Genomic DNA, 23,553 nt, shown 5'->3' on the forward strand with positions numbered 1-23,553 from the left:
CAAAAACCCTTTCAATCATGGCATGTAGCCCTTTCCTATAGAGTCGGAATGAATGCTGCAGCTTTTAAAACTGGTTATCCTAGACCCTGAATTGTTTCGACATTTAGTGCTTCACGAGTAATGTGTGCATTACAGGAAGGCACTAAGGTGTCTCTGTGGGTACCATAACAGATTGGCAGCTCTCCGTTTTATTACTCAAGGTAATAAAAAGTTTGGAATGACCAGACACGGGGATGCAGGTAAGTACAGGAACGACTTTGGAATTGAGCTTCGTGATCCTGGCAAAGCTTTCAACTGCCCCAGTTGGACTGTTTCATGGCGTCTGCTTGGCCGACGTCATGACTTGGGGGGACAGTTTCAGCTCATGCATTATTCGAGCGGGATAATGCCGGCAAAGTTACGACACACTGCCCTAGTTTCCCATAAGTCATCCCATCATCCCAGTACACCTGGTATGAAACATCGGTATGCTAACATTGTACATTACATGTCAAGTATTATTGTACATTACATCTAGCAGCCGACAGAAGAAGAAGTCAAGCAGAGAATTCAAGTTAAGAGTAAAATTAATAATCATTATGACACATAAATGTTGCTTGTATAACTGTAAAAAGAAAAAATTACTTGCAGAGCCAATACAGCTTTCTTCACAGAAATCATGTGCTCAAAATCTTTTCTTTGGGAGCAAAACTTAACATTATAGGTTCTGTAGTAGCATTTCATAGTATAAAACCTTCTAGGCAGCTAAATACTAGCTTTATTTCTAATGTCAAGAATTCCCAACAATCATACAAGCAGCTACAAAATGGGCACACATTCAATCAACATTTCTCTGGCCAAGGTCTATACACAAAAATGATCAAACTACCTGTGAAGCACGATACGGTAGTTTTCAAATTGCTAGTAAAATAAATAAGTATCATACATGACATTGTACACTGCTCGGTTCACATATCATAATAGCTACCATTCCACCTAATCAGTCACTCGATTTAAGAGAAGGCCCACATTTATGGTTACTATCCTTCATGATTGACCTTTCAAGTTCATGTTCACCCTGCGGGGGTTGATTGTTCACCTTTGCATGCTTTGCTCACATAAAACCCCAGCAACAATCCTTTTAACCTATGCATAGTCATGCTTCAAGTCTGCCTGATGCCCAGATTGCCCAGAACAAATGATATTTGGGAAGGTCTTTACAGCTTCCTCATGGTACTTGGTGATATCTGGCAGAACAAAAAAACAGCTAAATGGCACTGATGTCTGTGGGTCATAGGCCTGATTTGATGTATGTCAAGAGCGTATATACGTTCAGATCGTATGCCAGCCCCTTTGGTAAAGTACACTCTGTACGCATGTTCTTGAAATACGTCAATAAAGCAGGCTGATTTACACACAGGAAAAGTTGGCATACACGGTTTTTGTACCGTGAGGTTTTAGACTCGGGTGTACATTGGGTCATACTCTGTGGTATCCATTGGCAAACAAATTGACTTCAGTTTCAATATTCACAACTTCTCACTCAACAATATCTAATATACCGATCACGCATGACTCTTTCTTCCACACTTAAGGCAGATCGTGACTCAAATTTCCAAATTGTTCTTTCCCATTAGCACAAATTGGTAGTCTTAGTAACACAGACCAAAGTGCAGTTTTTCAGAATCTTAACCACTTTGTTCCAGACGTTGAGCCATTTTGTCATTTATAACATATGTTATAGATATTTCTGTATTCCTAGCATGTGCTGATAAATACAAGCGAAACGCTGCTCTATGAACAGGACCTACAAGTTCAAGTCAGCTGATTACGTCCCCCTTTCAAGAACAAAGCAATCTGGTTTTCCCAACTGGCATTATCTGATGTGGCAGCACTTCTCCACCACTTCCTCTACAAATACTTCAAAGAGCCTGCCCTCCATTGATCTGCTACAGGGGCACAGTATGATAAGAGGATGACTGCTGCATCCTCCATCACCTGTCATTCAGGAGTGCCTGATCTTACAGGCCTCGGTGTTACTACTTCTGTGTGAAATAATTATCACTGGAGCACACGTGCACTGCCTGCAGAGCCAAGATCGCCTTTCATGAACGCTCTTTCAACTAGCTGCGACCGAACAAACTGTTCCTTGTTCTTGAATAAATCTCTGTTTTTGTCTCTGAACCCATGTTCTAGCCAGTATCTGTCTTTCTGAAATTTTGCTGCTGATGACAGACAAAAATTTTGCCCAATCCGTCATCTTTCATGGACAAAAATTAGCTCGTAAAGATAAAACTAAGCTTAGTCTACCATCAAAATATGCCCCTCAAGATACAGGAAAATAGCATTTCAGAGGGTCAAGATTTCAAACTTTCCAAACAAAATGGAGATGACGGAAAAAATTTCAGACTAGCTAGAACATACAGGAGTTACAATGTACCTCGGGTCAGATAATCTGATCCGGGATGGAGAGCCAGAACTCAACTCCCAAAAGTGTTGGTATCGAGTATAGCTCACTTCAAAAACTGGTCCTAACTTTAGATTACTTTACTTTCAGTTACAGGAACCTGCAGCTGGAAGCTTTATGTGCTTGATAAAGTGTTGCAATTACAGTTGTAACTTGTTCTATAGAGGCAAACGCACACATGTACATAGTCTGAGTCCATTAGGTCACTGAGGACTTCAGTCATAAAAGCTCGGGCTAATGCCGCCCGGGACAAAGATTGATTGAAACTTTGGCAATTCCATTTCAGTTGGATAAGGCATTATCACCTACCTGAACATTACAGCATGAACTGCAACTTGTCAACGTGTCAGCGAGAGGCGTAGCCTGGGAACAGCAAGATCCCAGCACCGGCAGGGTTTCCGTAAGGTCAAAATAACATACCCACCGAGCATAACTCTAAGTCCCCACAACAAATAGTTCTGCTAGGATTTATACTAATGGTACATGCTGTTTGACCCTGTACTATCCACGGCTGCTAATCATTCTGGCTGCTAATCTATAACACTGGCTAGCTGGGCGAAAAAAAAAACAACCCAAATTTGTCATGGTTTGTCCCTTGACACAAAATAAAATGGCTACCTCCTCTCATAAATCTCCCGTAAGGATGTTCTTTGTTTTTATTCATTTTTGACTGACACAAAAGGTCCTTTTTAAGAAATATGATTCATGTACAAGCCACCTGTGGTTTAAGAACCTGAATCATGAACATTCAATTACATTTTGTTCCAAATATGAGCTCTTCCATCTTTAATAGATAAGGGAATTCTATCAGACCTTCATACTGACCTTACCCTTTGGAAGAAAGATGATAGCAAGAAACTGTCGCTTTATAATCATGCAAGAAGAATTACCTCTGGTGAGCTGGACATAAAACACATTATAAGACACTACCACAGGGACAGCACGCATTGTCATGGACAGAGCATCTGTACAGTCCTTGCACAGACACATATATCATAAATATTGTCATATAAAGCAATACATTTATCTTTAAGTAACCTTTCTTCAACGGTTCAGAGTTGGTTATCCGGGGGGACTAAGTCATTACCCTGAAGTTCGACTCGAAAGAAACTCTTTTTGTAAAACTTAGTCAAGTGAAAAATATTTCATGTAGCAGTCTGAATTGCTTTTTGTAAACTATAATTGCTCCTGACATTTATTAAAGGGAAAGCAAATTAACATGATTTAGAAAAAACATCTCTGACGTGCATACCCTTTGTTCTCTTCAACTCTTTGTGCTAATTGGGCTCGTGTTTGACATTTCTCAACATCCATTTGAATAAATGGATTAATCATATTTGTATGAAGATACCATTGAATATCAAGTTTTCCTGTTGTATCAGGGCCAAGACTTTGTGGAATCAGTGAATTAGAAAATATAAGTTTCCATTGGTTGTAATATATGTATATTGCCTTACTGAACAATAGGTGTAAACAATTCAAGTACAGTTCTGAATAAGCGAATCATTCTTCTTTATTGCAAACAAAGGAGTGTGGTAACTCAATTACAAGTGATCATAGAATCAAGTTAAAGTTACTTTTCAGTTCCAAGAAATTCCTGCCTCAGTCCTTGGTGCTGAAAACAAGACTGTTCTATGCTTCCTCTCAACTGTTGGTCTCTTGGTCACCAGATCACTCTCATAACAATTATATCATCAGGAAAAGGGTTAAAAACCCTAAACTCAATAAGCAAATACACTAGGGAAAGGGTTAACATCCTAAACTCAATAAGCAAATACAGTAGGGAAAGGTTTAAAAATCCCAAAGTCAACAATATCCCAAACTCAAATACAAGAACAAACAACGACCGATATATTATTACTACTATACAAACAACGCTCCAACATAAAGTTATTCTGGTAGTTGAAGTGACTGCTATTTCTGCCTGATGTTTTAATGCACTGGCTGTCTTTTTTGATTTCTCGTTGGTGCAAACAACTGTTACATTATGCCGCTGAACAGCTGTTCCTGGGAGTCTGGGCCTTCTGGGGTCCTCCATGACAGATGATAAAACCCTTTTCATGCAGAAAATGTGCAGATGATATCATAAATCATACAAAAAATGCAACATTTTCTGCATCCGGTCAAGTGCGACATGTCAACGTTTCAACGTGTCAACAATGATATTACATAAGGCCACACCAATTTAATTTGTTGGTTCTCGGATTCGCCCACTTCATTTTTTCTGACTTAAAAAAAAATTTCAGGCTCTTAACCAACTCAAAAATGCTCATTTTTGGGCCCAACAGTTGAAGGAAGTCCCTTCTCTTCAGAGTTGTTACAGTTTTTCCATGTAACTATGTTTTTTCTTCGCCCTGTCACTTCATATTTTTTCTGAAAAAATCCGAGAAACAACAAATTAAATTGGTGTGGCCTAACCTGGATCTACTAAAATGCCAACTTTGTTTGTTCAAGAAACTTTACGACAGGGGGACACGCGTCATGTGCATCATTTAACAAGTGGAGTTCAATGCTATTTCAGTAATACCATCCCTCTCCGAAGGGGCCGGGAATTGCAGAGCCGACACACAGGTGCCATTACGGTGGTACCTCGGTGCACGGTGGAAACGACAAACATTCATCAATGAGTTTCAGTGGGACTTCCTTAATAACATCTCCTGCAAACAGATTGTCAGCTTACGCATCTGCGGCCCCTTCTGTAAGCTGTCTTGATCATGTACTATAACATCAGATGAAACCTAAAGTGGGTAACACCAGTTCAGTATCCTCTACCTGGCTTCAGAAGTGGCTGGAAAGAGTAGAAATTGGCCAAATAGACAGATAACATGCCAGGGGAGTTGGTCCAATAAGGAGAGCATTTGCCATCCAACTCCCTATTTGGCCAATTTCTACTCTTTCCAAAACTCTCTCCAGGATTTTTAACCCTTTTCCTGATGATGTAATGGTTATGGGAGTAATCTGGTGACCAAGAGACCAACAGTTGAAAGAAAGCATAGAACATTGACAGAGTAGAAATTGGCCAAATAGACAGATAACATGCCAGGGGAGTTGGTCCACTAAGGAGAACATTTGCCATCCAACTCCCTATTTGGCCAATTTCTACTCTTTCCAGTTGCTTCCAAAGCCTGGTAGAGGCTACCACTATCAGTTCAGACATGTAGGGTCTTCAGGATGACATAAGCAATACCCTTGACAGTCAAGAAGACTACATGGGGCTGATAAAATTTGGTCTTCATGGACACTATTAACAGGATTCTTAATGCTTATGTGAATGGGAAATATTGCATACAAAGAGTGGTCACATAGGCCAGGTGGTCTTTATGTACTTGTAGGGATAGTCACTTGTACAGGTTTGACTGTACGTCTAGAAGTTCTGACAATTTCAGTAATCCTGACAAAGAACTAAAAGCCCCACACTAAACTGCAATACTTTGAAGCCATTTATTCTAGACTAATGGTCCTTATCAATGGGAATACCTCAGTATGGAGTCTCTTACACAAAAGTATAGCAGCCATTAAAGCTGACACACCAGATTTCATTGAAAAGTAAGACAAATGGTGGTATCAAATCAATGATACTAAACACAGCAGTCAACATACTTGTCGACTCTTATCTTTCCTTTAAATTACTTCCAAAGACTATATATACACGGATGCCTTAAACCCCTCCACTAGGAAACACAGTACTCCACTAGCCTCCATAGCGCCATCCAGAATGGATCAGACAATAAAAGATGAATCACTACCAGAGGGCTTAAGCCCAGAGGCAAAGCTCCAGGTATTGACTTTCCTTCACTTTTGTCCTTCAAACGTCTTTGAAGTGCTAATCGCAGGAATTCGGGTTACTTTGATCAACTATAAGCCACTATGACAAGGCACGATTCCGAAAACCTATTGTTACATTGCAGTAATAAGTCAAGATGTCTGTACTTTTATTGCTAGCTGCAAATCTGTCATTGGAAATATGTGTGCAGGCTTTACAAGCTAATATTTCACCATCAGCGCAGTTTCTCGACCTTTTATGAGACTCGTAGATAGGCCTGCTAAGTTAGCAGTGAGAGATTAGAAGTGATGTCACTAAAATCTTACAAAGGATGGTGAGAAAACATCTAACAAGTAAGTTATTGGTCTAGAAAGTTACACATTGAACTTTGAAATTTTGAAATGACAGTTATAAAAGCCATTTTCAAAGACGGCATTTTCAACTACTTTATGCATGTTTATCATTGCCTTCTTTTGGTGCAACATTTCCATCACTAAAAATCACCCTACAATTTGAAACATATTCCATCCCCAAAGATCTCCCTACAATTTTGATAGACATGGAAGTCCTACTTAAAGCTATTGAAGCTTGTAAGATTGCTGGGACAAACTATAATTCTGAACATGCTAAGTTTCTGACTTTTCGAGGGTGCTCGTAAGTTTACCTTGGGCATACCAGAGTAGGAATGACACTACTCTTCTTTTCAAGATCTCAACTCAAGCACAGCAAGATGTCTCGCTCCACTTTTAAACAACCTCTCTTCTCGGGAAATGGCTGACAATAATTTACCGCTTCAAAGTTTCTGCGACAGAAGTTTTGAAACTCCACGACTCCATTTTACACCCCAGGTGATTTCCTCTCAGCATAAGCTCCTGGACTTTAATAACGGGAATTTCTGCCGCTAGAATATGACGTCTGTTTGTCACCGATTCCCGAGACAGCTCCATGCTGATATGGAGCAAGCAGAGAGAACTATTTTCCATTGATTCCCCATATATTCCTAAGAATTAAGCTGTCCTTGAGACACTCTCAAGGTGGGATTCGAAGCCACAGTAATCCCAGCTCCCATGCACCCCCCCCACCCACCGTGTAAGAGATATATTACAAATTGCAGCAATTACAGCAGAAAGGAATGCAGTCCCAGGATAGCAGACCGTTATCGATTTGCGCTGTAAATACTCTGACAATAAAGACTCGGCGACAACTCCTCTGTTCTGATTGGAAATTCTGTATCAGATGAGGTTACTGGGCTGGCACCCTGCATAGTACGTCAGAATGGTTCGGCAACTTGCTGTGAAGATTACATTGCTGAAATAACTCAGCGACTAAAAGGAAACTATAACAGTTTACTTTTTACCTAACAAAAAATAATCTCATACAATAGCACAATGACCTTTTTTGTCCCATATGAAGGCTTTTTGAACACAATTTTAGCGATTTTTTTCATCTCTGCTGAAGCCTGTAACATTGAATCATACCTTTCTTGCTTCTCCAAGACCAAGGTTTCCATCCATGATCAAAGCTACTATCTGACCTTCTGATTATTGAACACTGTCCTCTGTACACACGATTAATACGCTCATATTGCAGATAGATATCAGAGGGTTCAGATAGGTCATTTCACCATTTAGTGGTCCCTAAGTTCCCATCCTGACACATAACTGATATCTGGCATTTACAATCTGCAGGGTGGGAGATAGGCCTGTATATCTTCTAGCCTCACTCAGGATGTTCCCTAACCTCAGGCCATCTCCCCAGGCAGCACTGAGGGAAGCTGACCATCTATACTGTAGTGAATGATCAGCATTCATCAAGTACATCTTGCATTTCATTTGCTGATGTGGCGGATATAGATAGCCTGCTATGCCAACAACAGTCGAATGACAAACCATCTCGAAATATATGGTGGGTATGAGAAAGTGAAAAATGCTACTAACTGTGAAAAATTTGACAGAAATACAGGTCTGCATTAAAAAAAATCCTATTATTTATGTTAGCATTGTGCAATACTGGGAATTAAGCAAAGTTTTATTCTTGAGAATAGACATTCAATAATTTTTATGTACTGCTTGAAAGGTTGGCCCTGTCCTTGGTGCTGAATTCTGGAGTGAAATATAAAGTTGTATCAGTACTACAAAATGTACCCATCAGCCTGCTTAGGTAGCCATTTGGCACCAACATTTGTATTGGTCACTGGGCTAGGCAACAGGGAAGAGGATAAGGTGGTACAGAAACAGTGTTTGGCTGCAGCAGACGTGCTACCTTTGAGAGATGTGCCAGCTGTGTACTCTCTTTATCACTGCCATTATGGTTTTCTCAATCTATTGATTATTGGGTCAGCCAGGGGTCAGACACATCAAACCTGGCCGTGTCCTGGAGGTGGCAACTCTCCATCTCATTCACCAGGGCAGGGCTGGAAATATCACCTGTATACGCATGGTAAAACAAGCTGTGCCGGTATTTCTGTATCTGTATCTGTATCAGTATAGCCAGTATGACCACCCTTCAGCGTAACACACCAGCTTCGCAGGCACGCGGCGCGGCGGCGGCAACTAGCTATATCACACCGAACGACTTGTTACACTCAACCTTTGCACATTTAATTGCAGGAGTTGTTTAAAGATTTCTAGTGATGATACCCCTACTGTGCCTGATGTCTACCTGCACCTAACCCACGTCCATGTACTGGGTTTATAATTATTACAGGACCTTGTGCATGTGGATTTTTCATTTGATTGTTACCACCTATGAGGTGCAAAAGAACTAGATCAAAATTATAGTAATGATGGTTTCTGAAGCTTTTATTGTGATAATTCGTAAATTCTGAGTGGTGCAGGTAAAATTTGTCTGGTACACATGATGTTAAATGCTACCTGCACCAGTACAGGAGTGCAGAAAAAGTATTTTGAGCCCTGTTCACACTTGACAAAACACTGACACCTATGGGTAGAATATAGTCAAGAGAACCCTATAGTGTAAAAAGCAGTGTAAAATTTTTGGTCTGACTTGTTTTATAGCAAGTAGACAATGAAGTGTGAAAGATTCTCAAAATCTGAGGTCACCCTATACAATGTACATCCAGTTGTACAACAGTTTAATCTGCAGAACATAAAACAGTTCATTTACGTTATAAAAAGACTTACAAAAACGGCCACAAAGTGAATTTTAAGGTGAGAAAAATATGTATAGAGTAACACCCAGTGAGACTTTAGAACAGAAGTGCAATGCTGAGGAATGACTTTGGTAAGACTTGGGATTGATTCTCGATAGCCTGGAAGTTGCTGGTAGCAGGAAATACGTTCTCCTGGCTTGCCAAAACCTCTGCAGGACTGTTAGCTTTGGGATCGCCAAGAATTGATCAGATCCAGGACTCCCCAGAAATGTAGCACGGCCAAATACATTGATCTGTAGACCCAGGAGAAATCAACTGTTAGGTGAGAGTGATTGTCATCCTGATTTGAGGCAGGAGACATGAGGTATGGGCTCCATCATGCCATTTGTTTGAGCCGTGTGCTACACGTGCGGGAGACCCCGTAGACTGGTCCAATCAATCTGCCCAAAAATTTGTGTGAAAAACTTCGCGGACGCGGACTGCCCTGCCAGCGCCATCGATCAACCACCTATATTCAAAATAGTAACATTTCAAGACGACCCTTCCAAGCCCTTTTCCCTGGAAAGGTCAGGAAGATTTGCAGCCAATTTTCTCCTGAAATTGCCATCCAGGAGAGCAGGCAAAGCAGCACTATAACACGACATCAGGACGCCAATTTATTCACCTAGCCCTTTCAATCCTTCGCCTTAAAAGGTCCCACGTTTGGGAGATTGGTGTCAAATTTGGAGAGAATTATGATCCGAGACGAGGCCCCGTGGGCACGGTGGTACTGTAGATCTATCGGAGTGACAGTGCTCCCATAAGCCAACCCTTAATCTGTCCCGACCCTACCATAACCCTTGCCTACACACACTACTGTTTCATGCATGGCTGTCCACCAGCCTGGGCATGGACAGCCTGCACCAAGGCCATACAATCACTTGTAACCACTGAGGCAAGAGAGTGGAAGTCAGTTCAAGTTTTTCTGAGGGGCAACGTTGTAGATGTAGTAGGAAGGTAAATTAAAAAAAAGTTAGGTGGCATCTTTTCAGAAATAAAAAACCACAAGTTAGAGAGAGGACTTACCTACATGTAAGAGGAAAGGAACAGTAGTGACTATTGAGCAATCAGGTTATGATTGATACACCTGTACAAGAAAAACTGCTGCATCCCATAATTGCATTATGGAGGCAAATTGTGTCACTATGTCCCAATTTACGCACACGGGCAAAAACCGTACGCATGCGTACGACGACTGTATACACCAAAATTTTCCTGAGTGTAAATTGCATGCTACATCGAGAATGTACATTCAGATTGTATGTTACCTCGAGGGCTAGCATACGTTCTTTGTATGTCAAATCAGTTCAGTTTTTTGTATGCTTGGGTGTGTTCACAGTTTTCATACCCTCAGGTTTTTGCCGTCCTGAAAGGAAACGTTGATTTGTCAGATGCTACCTAACTGACACACTTGCAGCTAAGTGAGAAGGAGGGGCGGTGCTCAATTTGTGACCTAGGAGTTTGGTACGACTTGACTACCATTAGTACGACTTTATCTCCAACACTACCATATGCCAAAGACCTGGCCAACTGCCTGTCTCTTATAAAATCAGACAGGCTCCCCTACAACTCTTTGGCCACCTAGCCAGGATGACTTAAGCTGCCAGTCTACTGAAGGAAGCCATGCCTGCAGGCTGGTCCAGACCCAGAGGCAGACCCAGAGGCAAGTGGTAAGACGAGCTGAGTGCAGACCTGAGCACTGCGGGTCAATGTAGCCACAGCCTGGCAAGGAGCACAGGACAGAACTGGCTGGGAGACAACTTGGCGAGTTGCTACTCTCCCAGGATCATGCTGTGTTTTGAGTGAGTGAGTGGGTGTGTTTGTGGTGTCAGCCTCGCCTACCATGGAAAATTAAGCTAACTGTTGCACCCACCTTGTTCTCCGTCATGACGTACAAGTTCTGTGGGTTGAAGGCATCAAACTGCATGTCCTGCTGAACCCTGCTTCCCTGGACCACGGTTATCTCCTCATACGGGTTTGCAGCATCTCCATTCCACACCAACACCTGAAACACACAGGCAAGCAACAACATCAGAGTCAGGGGGTAATTTCTGCTTTGTAACAAGTACTCAACAGCTACTGTGCAGTAGTTGCTACTGTCACAGTAGCAGTATACAGCATATCTTCAAGCAGCTCTGTCAAGCAGGTCCACACCAGCAAGAACTTTATGGAGTGTGAGTGGTTTAAATAGTTTAGAAGGCAAAGCCAGACTACACCCGATCTAGTACCTACTGCAAATATCAACTAGCAAGATATCGCCCAACCAGTCGGTCCATTTCGACATTGAGAATAACTTAGAGTTGCTCAAAAATTGGGCATTTGAACAAAATCTAGTATAGTATGGTTAAGCCTGGCATAGAGTAAAATTGATCAAAGCTTTCACACAGATTTCCATAATTTTTTAAGAGTATCAATTATGTATCAAAAATTTTAACTACACATGAATCCTACCTTGATCAGTTTGCCATTGGTTGTCCCCAGGAAGGCTGTGGTGTAGCCGTTGACAGTTGAAGCAGCGACACTCGTCAGTCCAGTTGTGGGGAACTCTGCCACAGCTGTACGGGTCAGAGCTTCTGTTCCTCCAAACTGTTTTGCGGTAAAGTCTGCGCCGCATGGAAATCGTTCAAGTAGTTCCTCCTGAAGGAAAAGAAAGTTCAAATATACTAACTACTAAGATACACAATGGACACAACAATTTTGGGTTATTAAGTACAGTCAAACCTGTCCAAGCCAGCCACCCAGGGGACCAAAGAAAAGTGACCACTTGAAGCGGATCACCTCTCAACATGACTGAGACATAAATGGTTTACAAGTCGAGATGTTTTAATATCAAATGCTGTAAATGCATGTGGGGAGGGTGGCACATGGAACAATTTACCTCGAGCAAAAACATCATCCACTAGTCGAGGCAAACTGGCTGGTTTCTCCATGATTTCTCATTAGTTATCATCAATAATCAACATGATCAAAAATGATGTGGTCACTGGCCCTGAGCGGACCCAACTGAGGATGGTCACGGTCGCGTTGGCCAGATGGTCACCTGGTCACCTTGGACAGGTTGCTTAATGCTTGTGTCAATGGGGAAAACTTTTGGGACCGAGAAAAAGCATTCACCATGGATAGGTGGCCATTTTTAAGAGTTGGTCTCCTTGGCAGGTTTGACTGTACTGTAATTCCTAATTTTTTCACAATACTTTTATGGTCACTATTTTCACAGCCACTCCTGTACAATGAACTTATCATTACCATTATCAAACCACCCCACATCCCCCACCATTTAATGAACATGACCGTTTTCCCTCGACCATAAAATTTCGCTACCTTGAAGACAAAGTGAACTACAGTATTCTTCAAGTGGTCTATTCTGACGACAGTTTCTAAATGTCACACTGGAAACTCAGACTCTTGAATGGTGTGAGGCATTCAGTAAATTAATACCATGCAAAATGGACTACAGCCCTGTAACACTACATAATCTACAGTGTAACAAGCTTTACTTGTTTAACAATATTATCAATGTGATACAATATCAATAGAAATGTGTATACCCGTTGTTGGAGGCAAGTACCCCCACCAAAATCAAGTGGTTCAGCAATACCCCCGCCTTCTTCTGTGTAGCAGGCTTTCTGGACTTTGTTGAATTCTGCATCGATTTCTGACATGGAGAAGACACAAAGGGCAGAGCTTTCCAGGGGTTCTTTGCCAGATGGAGTTTTACTGGCTGAAAACACACCAAAAAGCATCTCATCATCTTCTGGAAGGCCCATGTTCTGTGCAAGTTTCTGTCCTGGCTTGCTGACGTACACGGCCTGTAAAAGGTTGTAGTTGGTTCCATTCTGCCCTAAGCATTTCAAAGGTATCTCCATGTAGGAGTAGAAGTTGGCATCTCCTATGCACAGTCGAATGAGTTTTGACCAGAACGGAGGTGGATCATCACCAGGTGTTGGGATTCTTTCCATCTGAAATGTTGCAAAGTAGGCATGGTTTTTACTGCGAAATCCGTGAACATAGCTGATCAAATACTGCTGCCTGGACTCAGATCTGACCATAAACTTAGCTTTGTCATCATTCACGACCTTGAAGATGTCAGAAGGTTCTAAAGACCGTATGGAAACAGCCGGAACATTCTCCCTGATGACATGATGTTCGCCATATGTGCTTCCGACATACAGCGCGTTTTCCTCGTACGGCTGTGTTCCTGGTGCCACAAACCCCACTGTGGTATTTGAGGGGGAATTGGTGGCAACGTATCTAGAAAAATCAGGGGTGTATTCCACGGAGATCTGAGTGACATCTCCCAAGCTCCTCACTTGACAGATTCCCTGGTACAACGTGCCACAAGTAATCAAGTGACCGCCCTGCTGGTCAATAGCCAGAATCTTGTTCACGTTGGGAGTTTCTACTCTATCTGTACATGTGCTGTCCCCCTCTTCCTCAGGTCCAGGACAGTTCACACTGTCTAACCGCGGCCCTGTGGACTGTGTCTTCTCTAGGCTTAGCTGCCGGTTTAACTGGTACAAATTGTTCACTGCTCCAATGTAAACCCTGCCAGTCTGGTTGTCCACTGACAGGTGGTTGAGGACGATGTCTGGCGAGGAGGGAGAGAATGTATTGTAGACGTGGAGACCCTGCACGACAGTCCCCAACTGTAGAACCAGCTGGAGGAAACCTAGCAGCAGATTCAACCGCTCCATACTGACGAACTCTGTGTGAAAACATGAGAGGGAAATATTGATTAATGAAATGAATTGCCATCTTGCCCTAAAGATATTCATGTGAAAACATTCATGTTCTATCTGATTCAGTTATCTTTGGAACTGTCTCTCCTTTGTCATCGCATTTTGACAAAGGGTGAAGATAAATTCCTTTTAAAGTTGCTACTACTGAATATACAACTAACAAGTTACGTGATTAAGTTCTGAGCTCACACAGTCTTAGTTTTATATGCTACAGCTAATAATACTCAGATAGACCCTCCAGCATGTCAGGATTAGGTAGGGGAAATTAGAGTCATCAAACTCTGCACAACTTAAGCTCCTCTATGCCAAGTGTTGACTGGAGAATGTATCTCTTTCTGGGCTTGAAACACTTTTTTCTGCATACCTAAACTAGAAAATTCCCACATAAATTTCACCTGCACCACTCAGAATTTAGGAAGTATAAAATACAATGAAAACTGTTCAGATACATTGAAACTGTAGGCAGTATCAGTCAATACACAATCATAACAATCCACATACACCTACAATGTATATAATAGAACCCAGTTCATGAGTTGTTGCAGGTTAGGTGCAGGTAGACATCAGAAATACCTGCACAGTCCCAATTCTACCTGCACTAACCAGCATATGCCGGTGGGATTTCTAGCCCAGCTCTTAGAACATATCACCTGTCATGCCACCGGTGACAGCAACAGCTTTAAAGTAGTGTTTTAACTAATGGACATGGCATTCACACAGCTTAAGTATCATCTGCTGTGAAATTGCTTCTGTACAAACCCCACAAGACGTAACGCCATTATACAAACTGATAGACTGTCGCCCAGACAGTTAATGTTCAACCTTCTGTGTTAATCAGAACAGAGAGCCTGTTTATTTTGTACCAATCGACGATGTACTCTTGGGATTAGCTATGAGCTGGAAAGTAATGGCTTCGGCTAAATATTCCCGACATTTCAAAATCAAGCCTTCATATTCATAGCTAGAATAACAAGGAGCAAATCAACGAAGGATGGTTGGTACAAATGACAATTACGCACATTGTCATGCGCTAGCAATTCTTTTGTTGTACAATGTACTACTAAAATTTGACTCAAATATCAGCAGGGTTGCTTTTTAAGTACCATTAATAAAGGTGACACTATTATTTGTTCATTATAGTAGCAACTTACAATGCACAAGATATCTGGATTATAACTTTACAGATGTTAGAGATAAAAAGTTAAAAAGCACATACAAGAATATTGATCCAAGCAATTCCAAAGTAAAAATTCCGCATAACAACACAATAACTTACGCCTTATTTGTCAGTCAGCATATCAACTTTGTGATAGAATTATGCTAAGTTTGATACTATACAGGCTACAAATTCAGGATAGGGAAAAGGGCAATTGCTCAAAATATGATTTGGGAATTAGGTCATTACAGAACATAGATATAGAAATAGATCAGTCATACCGGTAGATACAGAAATAGATCACAGATATAGATCAGTCACTGGAAACAACATATCTACCAAAGATTGCCCTAGTACACTGATATAGCTATTCTTGACTGATAAATTGAGTGAAAATCAATCATCTAGCCTAAAGATAAAGCTAGTCAATGTGAAGAGCTTGTAGTGCTGAACATGACAACTGATTAATTAGCACCAAGGACAGTCACCTGATTTATCATAACTTCAGCTCTGCTGCCATCTTTAAATCGTAAATTCAAATATTTAAATCAACCTGCTGAAGATGAGAGTTGAATCTAAGAGGCACATGTAGCATGGTTGGAATTGTGCACATCCAGGGTTTGAAATACCTATATCTATATACCAGTCTTATGTTCTTGGAATCCAGGAAGATTACAGTAGTTGCACAAAAATTTGTGCGACTAATGGATATCCTAATAAAGTATCAAGTATCAAGTATCCTGCACTGGTGCAAGCAACATTGAAAATTACCTGCACCAGACAAATTTTACCTGCACCACTTTTTTACAATTTAGGCAGTATGGACCATACTAAAAACTGTTTGGAAACCATGATTTTTTAGATGGTAACAGTCAATGTAACAAATAAAAATCCACATACACTTAAATGTTGATTATATAAACCCAGTACATGGACTGGTGCAAATTAAATGCAAGTTAACATAAAAAATACCTACACAGCTCCAGTTTTACCTGCACTAACCTGCATATGGAGGTAGGATTTCCAGCCCTACCCAAGGAGCCCTACCTGAGATATCTGTAATGATCATGTTTGTACCACGAATGCCCCTAAGATGTTTTCTTCTCGATAGATTGAATCCATGTCCCCCGTGGTGCGAGCGCTAGCGCAATCAAACTGTTTCGCCATACGGATCAAATTCTGTGGATTTGTTGGCAAGGGTTCAATTCCAGGGTTGGCCAACACACTTATTGTGAAGAGTAGGGGTGAACAAGCCAAAGCAAATGCACACTGCACTTCTAGCTACTTGAAAAAGCATCACGATTCACCTCAGTTGAGGATAACTGCTCAAACTTTTTTTAGGCCACACCAATTTAATTTGTTGCTTCTCGGATCACCCTGTCCATTTTTTTCCAATTTGCAAAAAAAAAAAATTTTTTTTGGTTCTAAATCAACTGCAAAATGCTCAATGAAAGACATATTTTGTTCCCAACTTTTGAAGAACGTCCTTTTCCTTCTACTTCCAAGTTTTTCAATATAACAATGCAATTTTGTTTCACTAAAAGTTCAAAATCTATCGTTTTAATTATAAACCAGCCTGGTATGTTGACTTCATGGCTCATATTGTAACATTTCTGGCTATCAAGGGGTGCCTTGGCCTGTTTTTTTTTTTTGCCCTGTCACTCCTGATTATGAAACAACAAATTAAACTGGTGTGGCCCTATCTACCAATAACTACCACACAAAAACTCCAGGGCTGTTAACTACAATTCAGCAATTTTCATTTATGTTTAGCATACATGTACTTGCAGACAAATTGGCAATATTCCAGTCACTAGACTGATTAATTTGGATACAAAAGGGATTCGAAGAGCCAGGAATTCTGATGAAACAGACAAGCTATGATGCATGGCTCAGAATAAGACACTGAACATTCACAGATATGTTCCGAACTCACATCATTAGTTACACTTATCTTCTTTGAAGATTTTGCTGCCAGATATGTCAAATATGTATGAGATAGAAGGGGAGTAAAAGAACTTCACTAGCTTTTATTCCAGAATGGTCAATAAATCCCTCCCTCCTACCAACTTGGGCTACTGCATCTATGCTGGGCTACAATGCTGTGTAAAATGAGTCCAGTTCTATGGCAAGCTAATAGTGATACAGACACTTCAACGAAACCCTACATGTTTGTCTCTTAGGCAACAAGCATTTTCAACGCCTATCATTCCAAGCCCTACAGAGCCAATAACCATCAAGAGTACAGCCTATACCTGCCTCTTGAGTATGACTTGAAACAACCTCTTACCTTCCCTGAGCTTTGATGTCAAGTTGCCTCCCTCTTGTCACATCTGTTCACCATCCATTGCCCCACAACAAATCCATCCATTTCCCCACAACAAAGGGAAAACCGATCAGGGCCAATGAATATTTCAAGGACAGGAAATGGGACGAAATGCTTCAATGTCAAAGTATCTTGCAATGGATCGTCCCACTATCACTATTGACCTGAATCTTAAAATATTCAACTCGAGCACCTTACATAATACAAGGGGGGCCCTATGGCTGCATGTGACATTCACACACTCAGTTTAACTTAAAACTTATCTTCCAATTCTTGTTCCCATCTTAATTGCAATCTAATGTTCATAAGCTAAAACCTTTACAACAATTGGCCACATGAAATTGAAGCTCAACGGTGATACCTTTTCGCAGGTAGAAAGGACTGTGTCAAACAGACATTGTGATAAGAAGGATGATCCTGGATTACAGAATCTATATTTCCATCAGCAAGGTTGCATTCAAGGCTGGCCTTTCAACATCACCTCCCTTGCTAACAATGTGAAACCCATGGGGGGAAAAGGAACACTTCTTTCACCTGCAAAAGATTGCTTCTCGGTCGTGCACAACCAGGCTGATGGATGTGTGGGTGTTACTAATGCTCCCGCGGAAAATCCTCTCAAGACTGGATTGAAAGATGTTTAATCATAGCCCCAAACCATCACCTAACATTCAGAGCCACGCGCAGGGATTGGACAGGAAGTTCGACCTACTGTCTCCCTTGGATATCAGGCCTGTAGCTGCATGATAAACAGCTATGTCCCAGACTGCTCTTACTAAAGGCAACTCCTAGGGAAATGTTGAGCTTGGAGAATAGCATCGACCAGGCACACCTTACCATTTGAGAATAGCACAATTCACTGTGCAACTTTTCTACTCTGTAACTTTTCTGAACTGTATGATATACAGCTAAGCCTCCACTGCTCTTACTATTAGGCAACTCCTAGGGAAATGTTGAAACTTGGAGAATAGCATCGACCAGGCACACCTTACTGTTTGAGAATAGCACAATTGACTGTGCAACTTTTCTACTCTGTAACTTTTCTGAACCGTATGATAAACAGCTAAGCCTCCACTGCTCTAACTTGGGCAACCCATTGGGGAATGTTGAACTTGGATAAAAGCATCTGCCAGGCACAATGAACTGTGCAACTTTTCTGCTCTGTAACTTTTTTGTCAACAGCAAAGTTCCCTGTTGCTGTACTATTGCTATTAAACTTTTCAAAACCAGTACACAAATCTTTGTTGTATTTTGCTTCAACGACTGTGTATTAGCTATGGAGGTATTGCATTAACTGCAGTCTTAAATGTGACCTGTATATGAGAAGTGCTTGAAGTAATTGTCTTAACTATGAAACAACATGGCTACATTTTTTTCACAGCTATTCTTCATAAATATTTTGCATTCCTTCCTCATCACAAATATAAAAGTACAGTGCACTTGAGCACTAAACCATGGAATATAATGCTTTGACAAACAATTTAGGGAAAGTTCAATTTCAGCCACTTATGCATTACACTAAAGCTTAAGTGTGCTTTAACCTCCTGTTACACCATATTGGTTACTACTTAACAGTCCTGAAATGCCAGGCTGTATTGGGTGAAGAGGTTATTAACTAAATGTGAAGAGGTTGTTCAGTAAATGTGAGGCAACCCTGAGCTAGAAAAGCATCTTAGCGATCTGTCAAGTGGTATGTAACTGTTGAACAACTTGAAGTACACATCCCAACAGTACATATAGTAGATATAGAATAAAACACGGTGTATTCCACATCAACTATGATGCTAGCCCCACCATGAATTCGACCCAGGGCTGTGACCGGAGTACACTCTGTAGTATTCTATTCATGTCATACTCAAACGAGAAAAAACACCTTTCATTGTGAAATATGCCAAATTAGAGACAAAAAATTGTAGCATCAATTCCAACATCCTAATCCAGTATTTGAATATTCGAGAGCTTTTGGAATCCCATGATAATTTATAGAACCCTGCATGATACGGTTAGTTATCACATGGGCTGGAACACCCATATCAAATGTTATCCCGACCCAGGTATGACATAAAACAGAACATGCTTCTACCGATAACACTTCTTGATTTTGGATTGCCTTATAAATATTTAGCAGAGCCATACCCGAGCTGTATGTATGTTGAAAGTGAGCTCATATGTGATTGAGTTATTATTATTCATGACGCAATTACTACAAATTGGAGTGCTAAGCAAGAAATTTGCTAATATGACTTAATTGGCTGGCAAGGCAATATCACAAGTATTAGTATCAACCTCTTGTGAATTGGAGAGTTACCACTGACATAAGTATGGAAAATTGCATCAATACAGACCTGACAACTGGCAGGATTCCATAGTATAACAAGATGTACAATCCAATCATATATACTGTATATACTGGTACCACTAAGCTTATAAGGCTATCAGAACCAAATGCAGGAAAGCTCAATTTCTATTATACAGTACATGTATACAATCAATTCTTCAGTACATGCATAAGCATAATATTATGATAGACTTTCTGAATAGCAAAGTTAGCAATACATATTGTACAATAATATATATAACAATATCTTACATTTGGAGTTGAACATGCTAACTTTCTCCTCAAGTGTGTACTGCTTTTGAGTCTGCTACATCTTTAGTCTGAAGGGCTTTCTTTTTGTAAGTTCAGTTGCCCTTACAGCCAAACCAAAATCACATTCACGGATTTCTCCCCTATAACCACCAGGTCTCAAGGCCCAGACTACAGGTTAATGTATCAGATCAGGGCCCTTCTGGGACACCAGTCAATCCGCACTCTGCTAGCACTACCGGTATTATTTGACCATCGACTTTCTGACTCAGTCTTAAGAATGATTTTTGCCATCAAATTTGCCCCTCTAACAAAGTTTTGCTACCAGAGGTCAGACAACACCACTGAGAGACAAGGATGTTTCCTAGAGGATGGTAATTTTCTGTCCTTGTAACATCTTACCTCACCTTACATCTTGGTGGTTTTGTGTTGCTTGTGCCATTTCCTTCAGTGAATTTAACCTTCTTCCTGTCATTTTGCATTGTTTATTGTAGTGCAATTTTGGGTCTTCCTCTTGGATGTGAACTTTCTGGTTTCTAGCATTTTTTGTTGTTCTGTCATCGGGTAGTATCCATGCATGCATGCCCAACAAAACTATAAATCTCATTTAAAACTTCATCATATCTAATTATCAGCAAGATTATTTCATCAAGAAATTTTGATTTCCTTCTTTCCCTAGAGGACATTGTTCAGAAATATTCCCAGTCACCTAATTACTTAATATCTCTGTTCAGAAATATCCCCAGTCACCTAATTACTTAAAGGCATCCAATGCAATTTCATGGCAGCAAAACCGGAAATATTCTGAATAAGGAAATCTTTGTGAAATTGACACATACCGCTTCACATTAGTACGTTTAAATCATCCTTGCATACTTTGGGTATTTAAAGCTGCAGAAACAAGCCCCAAGATGAGCCCTTTATTTTTTGGGTGGTACCTTAAAAATCAGCCCAGGGTCCTTCCAGTAACCATTTTCCGTCAGAATTTATGGGAATTTTTGCTCCATGAGGGTCAATATACATTGAGATAGTGTAGTTCCAACTCAGTATGTAGATAAGTGACTAGAATGTTGGCTTTGAAAAATCAGGTTTCCAAGCCCTAAACTGCACTGGATGTCTTTAATGTCTCCCCCCATGTGGGAATGGGTTAAGCCCAGTGCTGATGTCACTATACAGCTGTTTCCAGACCTCTGGCCTGACATCACCTTCAGTCTTCAACAGTTGGTTTTACTTTACAGAGGCTGGCAGGGATTCAAAACCTGGAAGTAACAATTGTATGCCTGAGGAAAAACTAATTTCTCAAACCGCTATACTTTGACAAGGTATTTTGACTACACACAAATGAGACAGTTATATTTTTTTATAACCGCGAAACCGGGAAGTATGCTTAGCCTACAAATCTGGCTTGTTGAAGAACGTGAGACACTGAAGATTCAAGGCATGATGCACATCAAACTATTTAAAGTTTTTACAGTGTTGAGACTGTTATGCATTACAAGTTGAAGCCATACACAGTGGCCATCCTACTATATATATAATCATAATTATATAGTTTGGCCTTGAAACAATATTTTACTGGCAGTGACTTCTACCTGCTTTTGAACAGTGTGCAGGAATGCATAAAAAATCAATCAACTTTCCTCAGTCTACACTGAATATTTTGTTGGAATGTTTGTAAAAAAAAAACATGCACAATAATCCATTGCAAGACAAGGCTTTGGTCTTCTGGGTTTGGATTAGTTATAAAATATGTCAATACCTATTCTATGGGGAAATTTGTCAACACCCACACAGCAAACACTGACAATCACCAGCACTACCTTCCTACATGTATACAAAATCTACTTTTGATTTAAATCAAGATACAACATTGTACATATGCTTACGGTACATAGTATAAAGCAAAAGGTCTGTGTGTTTGAGTTCAAAGTCAGCATGCTCTCATGTGACCCTCATGTGACCCTCCAGGCTTCTGTGAACTTGTAACCACCAAGTTCACATACACACGATACGTGTCCTTACCTTCAGTTATGAAGTTGGTATGTTATACCTACGGGCAGTCATACTGGCTATACACATACAAATGGAAGACCTGTTTGTGAACAGCATAACAGTGACCCTCCAGGCTTCTGTGAACTTGTAACCACTAAGTTCACATACACACGATATGTGTCCTTACCTTCTGTTATAAAGCTGGTACATGTATGTTATGCCTAGGGGCAGTCATACTGGCTATACACATACAGATGGAAGACCTGTTTGTGGAGAGAATTACAGTGAACCTCCAGGCCTGGGTACTGCATGGAGCCGACCTACATGTAGCCTTCCCCTGGCCTTCCTCCTGCCACATTGATCCCCTCACTAGCCCTGCAGAGCTTACTAGAACTAACCATTCCTCACTTCTCTGTGGGCTGGAACAGGTCGGCCTTTCCTCTGGTGGCTGTGTGCTTATTATCCAGGAAGCCCGGCACCTCCATATATTTTCCTCATATCGCCCGGGGCTGTCTAAATGCGTACACTTCACTCTGGCAGTATTGGACCACGTACAAGGCACCGTCATGATTGGATGCAGTTTGCCCTGACATCCAGCGATACAAAGTTGGCGTAACTGCCTGGCTGGGTTTTGCTAATAACAGTACTTCAAAGCGAGGAGGATACGGGCTTGCCATCCATTCTGGAGACATTTTCCAATATTGCCTGCTACTTGGGGCTGAGAGTAATGATTTCATATGTGGGACTGGTAGTATGGGAGATAGATGGCAGGCATAACACAAGTGTAGTATGTGAAGGGCTTTGCTGTATGTCCCGATACCCCCCATTATATGGTGTCAGTGAAAGCATTGAACTATGATACTTTGATTTTGATATTACATAGCTCTGACTAAAATGATAAAATTGACTTTTACATAGAGTCATGGCAGAGTATAAAAATAACTGTTGGGACACAAATCTTAATATGATAAGGAAAATCAATAGGGATTGTCGAAATTCTTTCTCTTTCAAAGCACTTCAACACTTTGTTTGATAGCGTAACAGTAAGAACCTAATGAACTCTGTAATGAATTATGTAAACAGCTTACCAATTAGTGCCATTCACAATTACACAAGCTGTTACTTACAGTAATTCAATTAACCACTAGTTCTGACAGATTTGCATTACTTCGATATGGTTAGACTCGATTTACACGCGGTACAAAAACCGCGTACACATGGGAGCATATGAAAACTGCGTGCGTCAAGTTGGCCTGCTTTAACATGTGTCCAAGAGTATATGTTCAGATCATACGCCAGCCTTCAACGTAACTGACGCACATCAAAGTATGCCGATTTACATGAAAAAAAAAACTAATTATAAGACTTTCCAGTCTTTGTATGCTAGTGTGCGTAC

General features: G+C 40.8%; 1 protein-coding gene across 4 annotated transcripts in view; it reads right to left on the minus strand.

Moving 5' to 3' along the window:
- LOC109477341 (plexin-A1-like) overlaps positions 1–23,553 on the minus strand; it is a 142,523-nt gene that overhangs the window by 81,137 nt on the left and 37,833 nt on the right. For all 4 annotated transcript variants that reach the window (XM_019778542.1, XM_019778541.1, XM_019778544.1 and 1 more), the window contains exons 3-5: positions 12,909–14,065; positions 11,812–11,997; positions 11,234–11,365 (exon numbers count right to left, since the gene is read on the minus strand). In XM_019778542.1, coding sequence (XP_019634101.1) covers positions 11,234–11,365; positions 11,812–11,997; positions 12,909–14,054 — 1,464 coding nt within the window. In that variant the 5' untranslated portion in view covers positions 14,055–14,065. The remainder of the gene's footprint in view (positions 1–11,233; positions 11,366–11,811; positions 11,998–12,908; positions 14,066–23,553) is intronic.

The sequence above is a fragment of the Branchiostoma belcheri genome, unplaced genomic scaffold (assembly GCF_001625305.1).
Source record: "Branchiostoma belcheri isolate BF01 breed outbred unplaced genomic scaffold, Haploidv18h27 scaffold4, whole genome shotgun sequence".
NCBI classification, from domain to species: domain Eukaryota; kingdom Metazoa; phylum Chordata; class Leptocardii; order Amphioxiformes; family Branchiostomatidae; genus Branchiostoma; species Branchiostoma belcheri.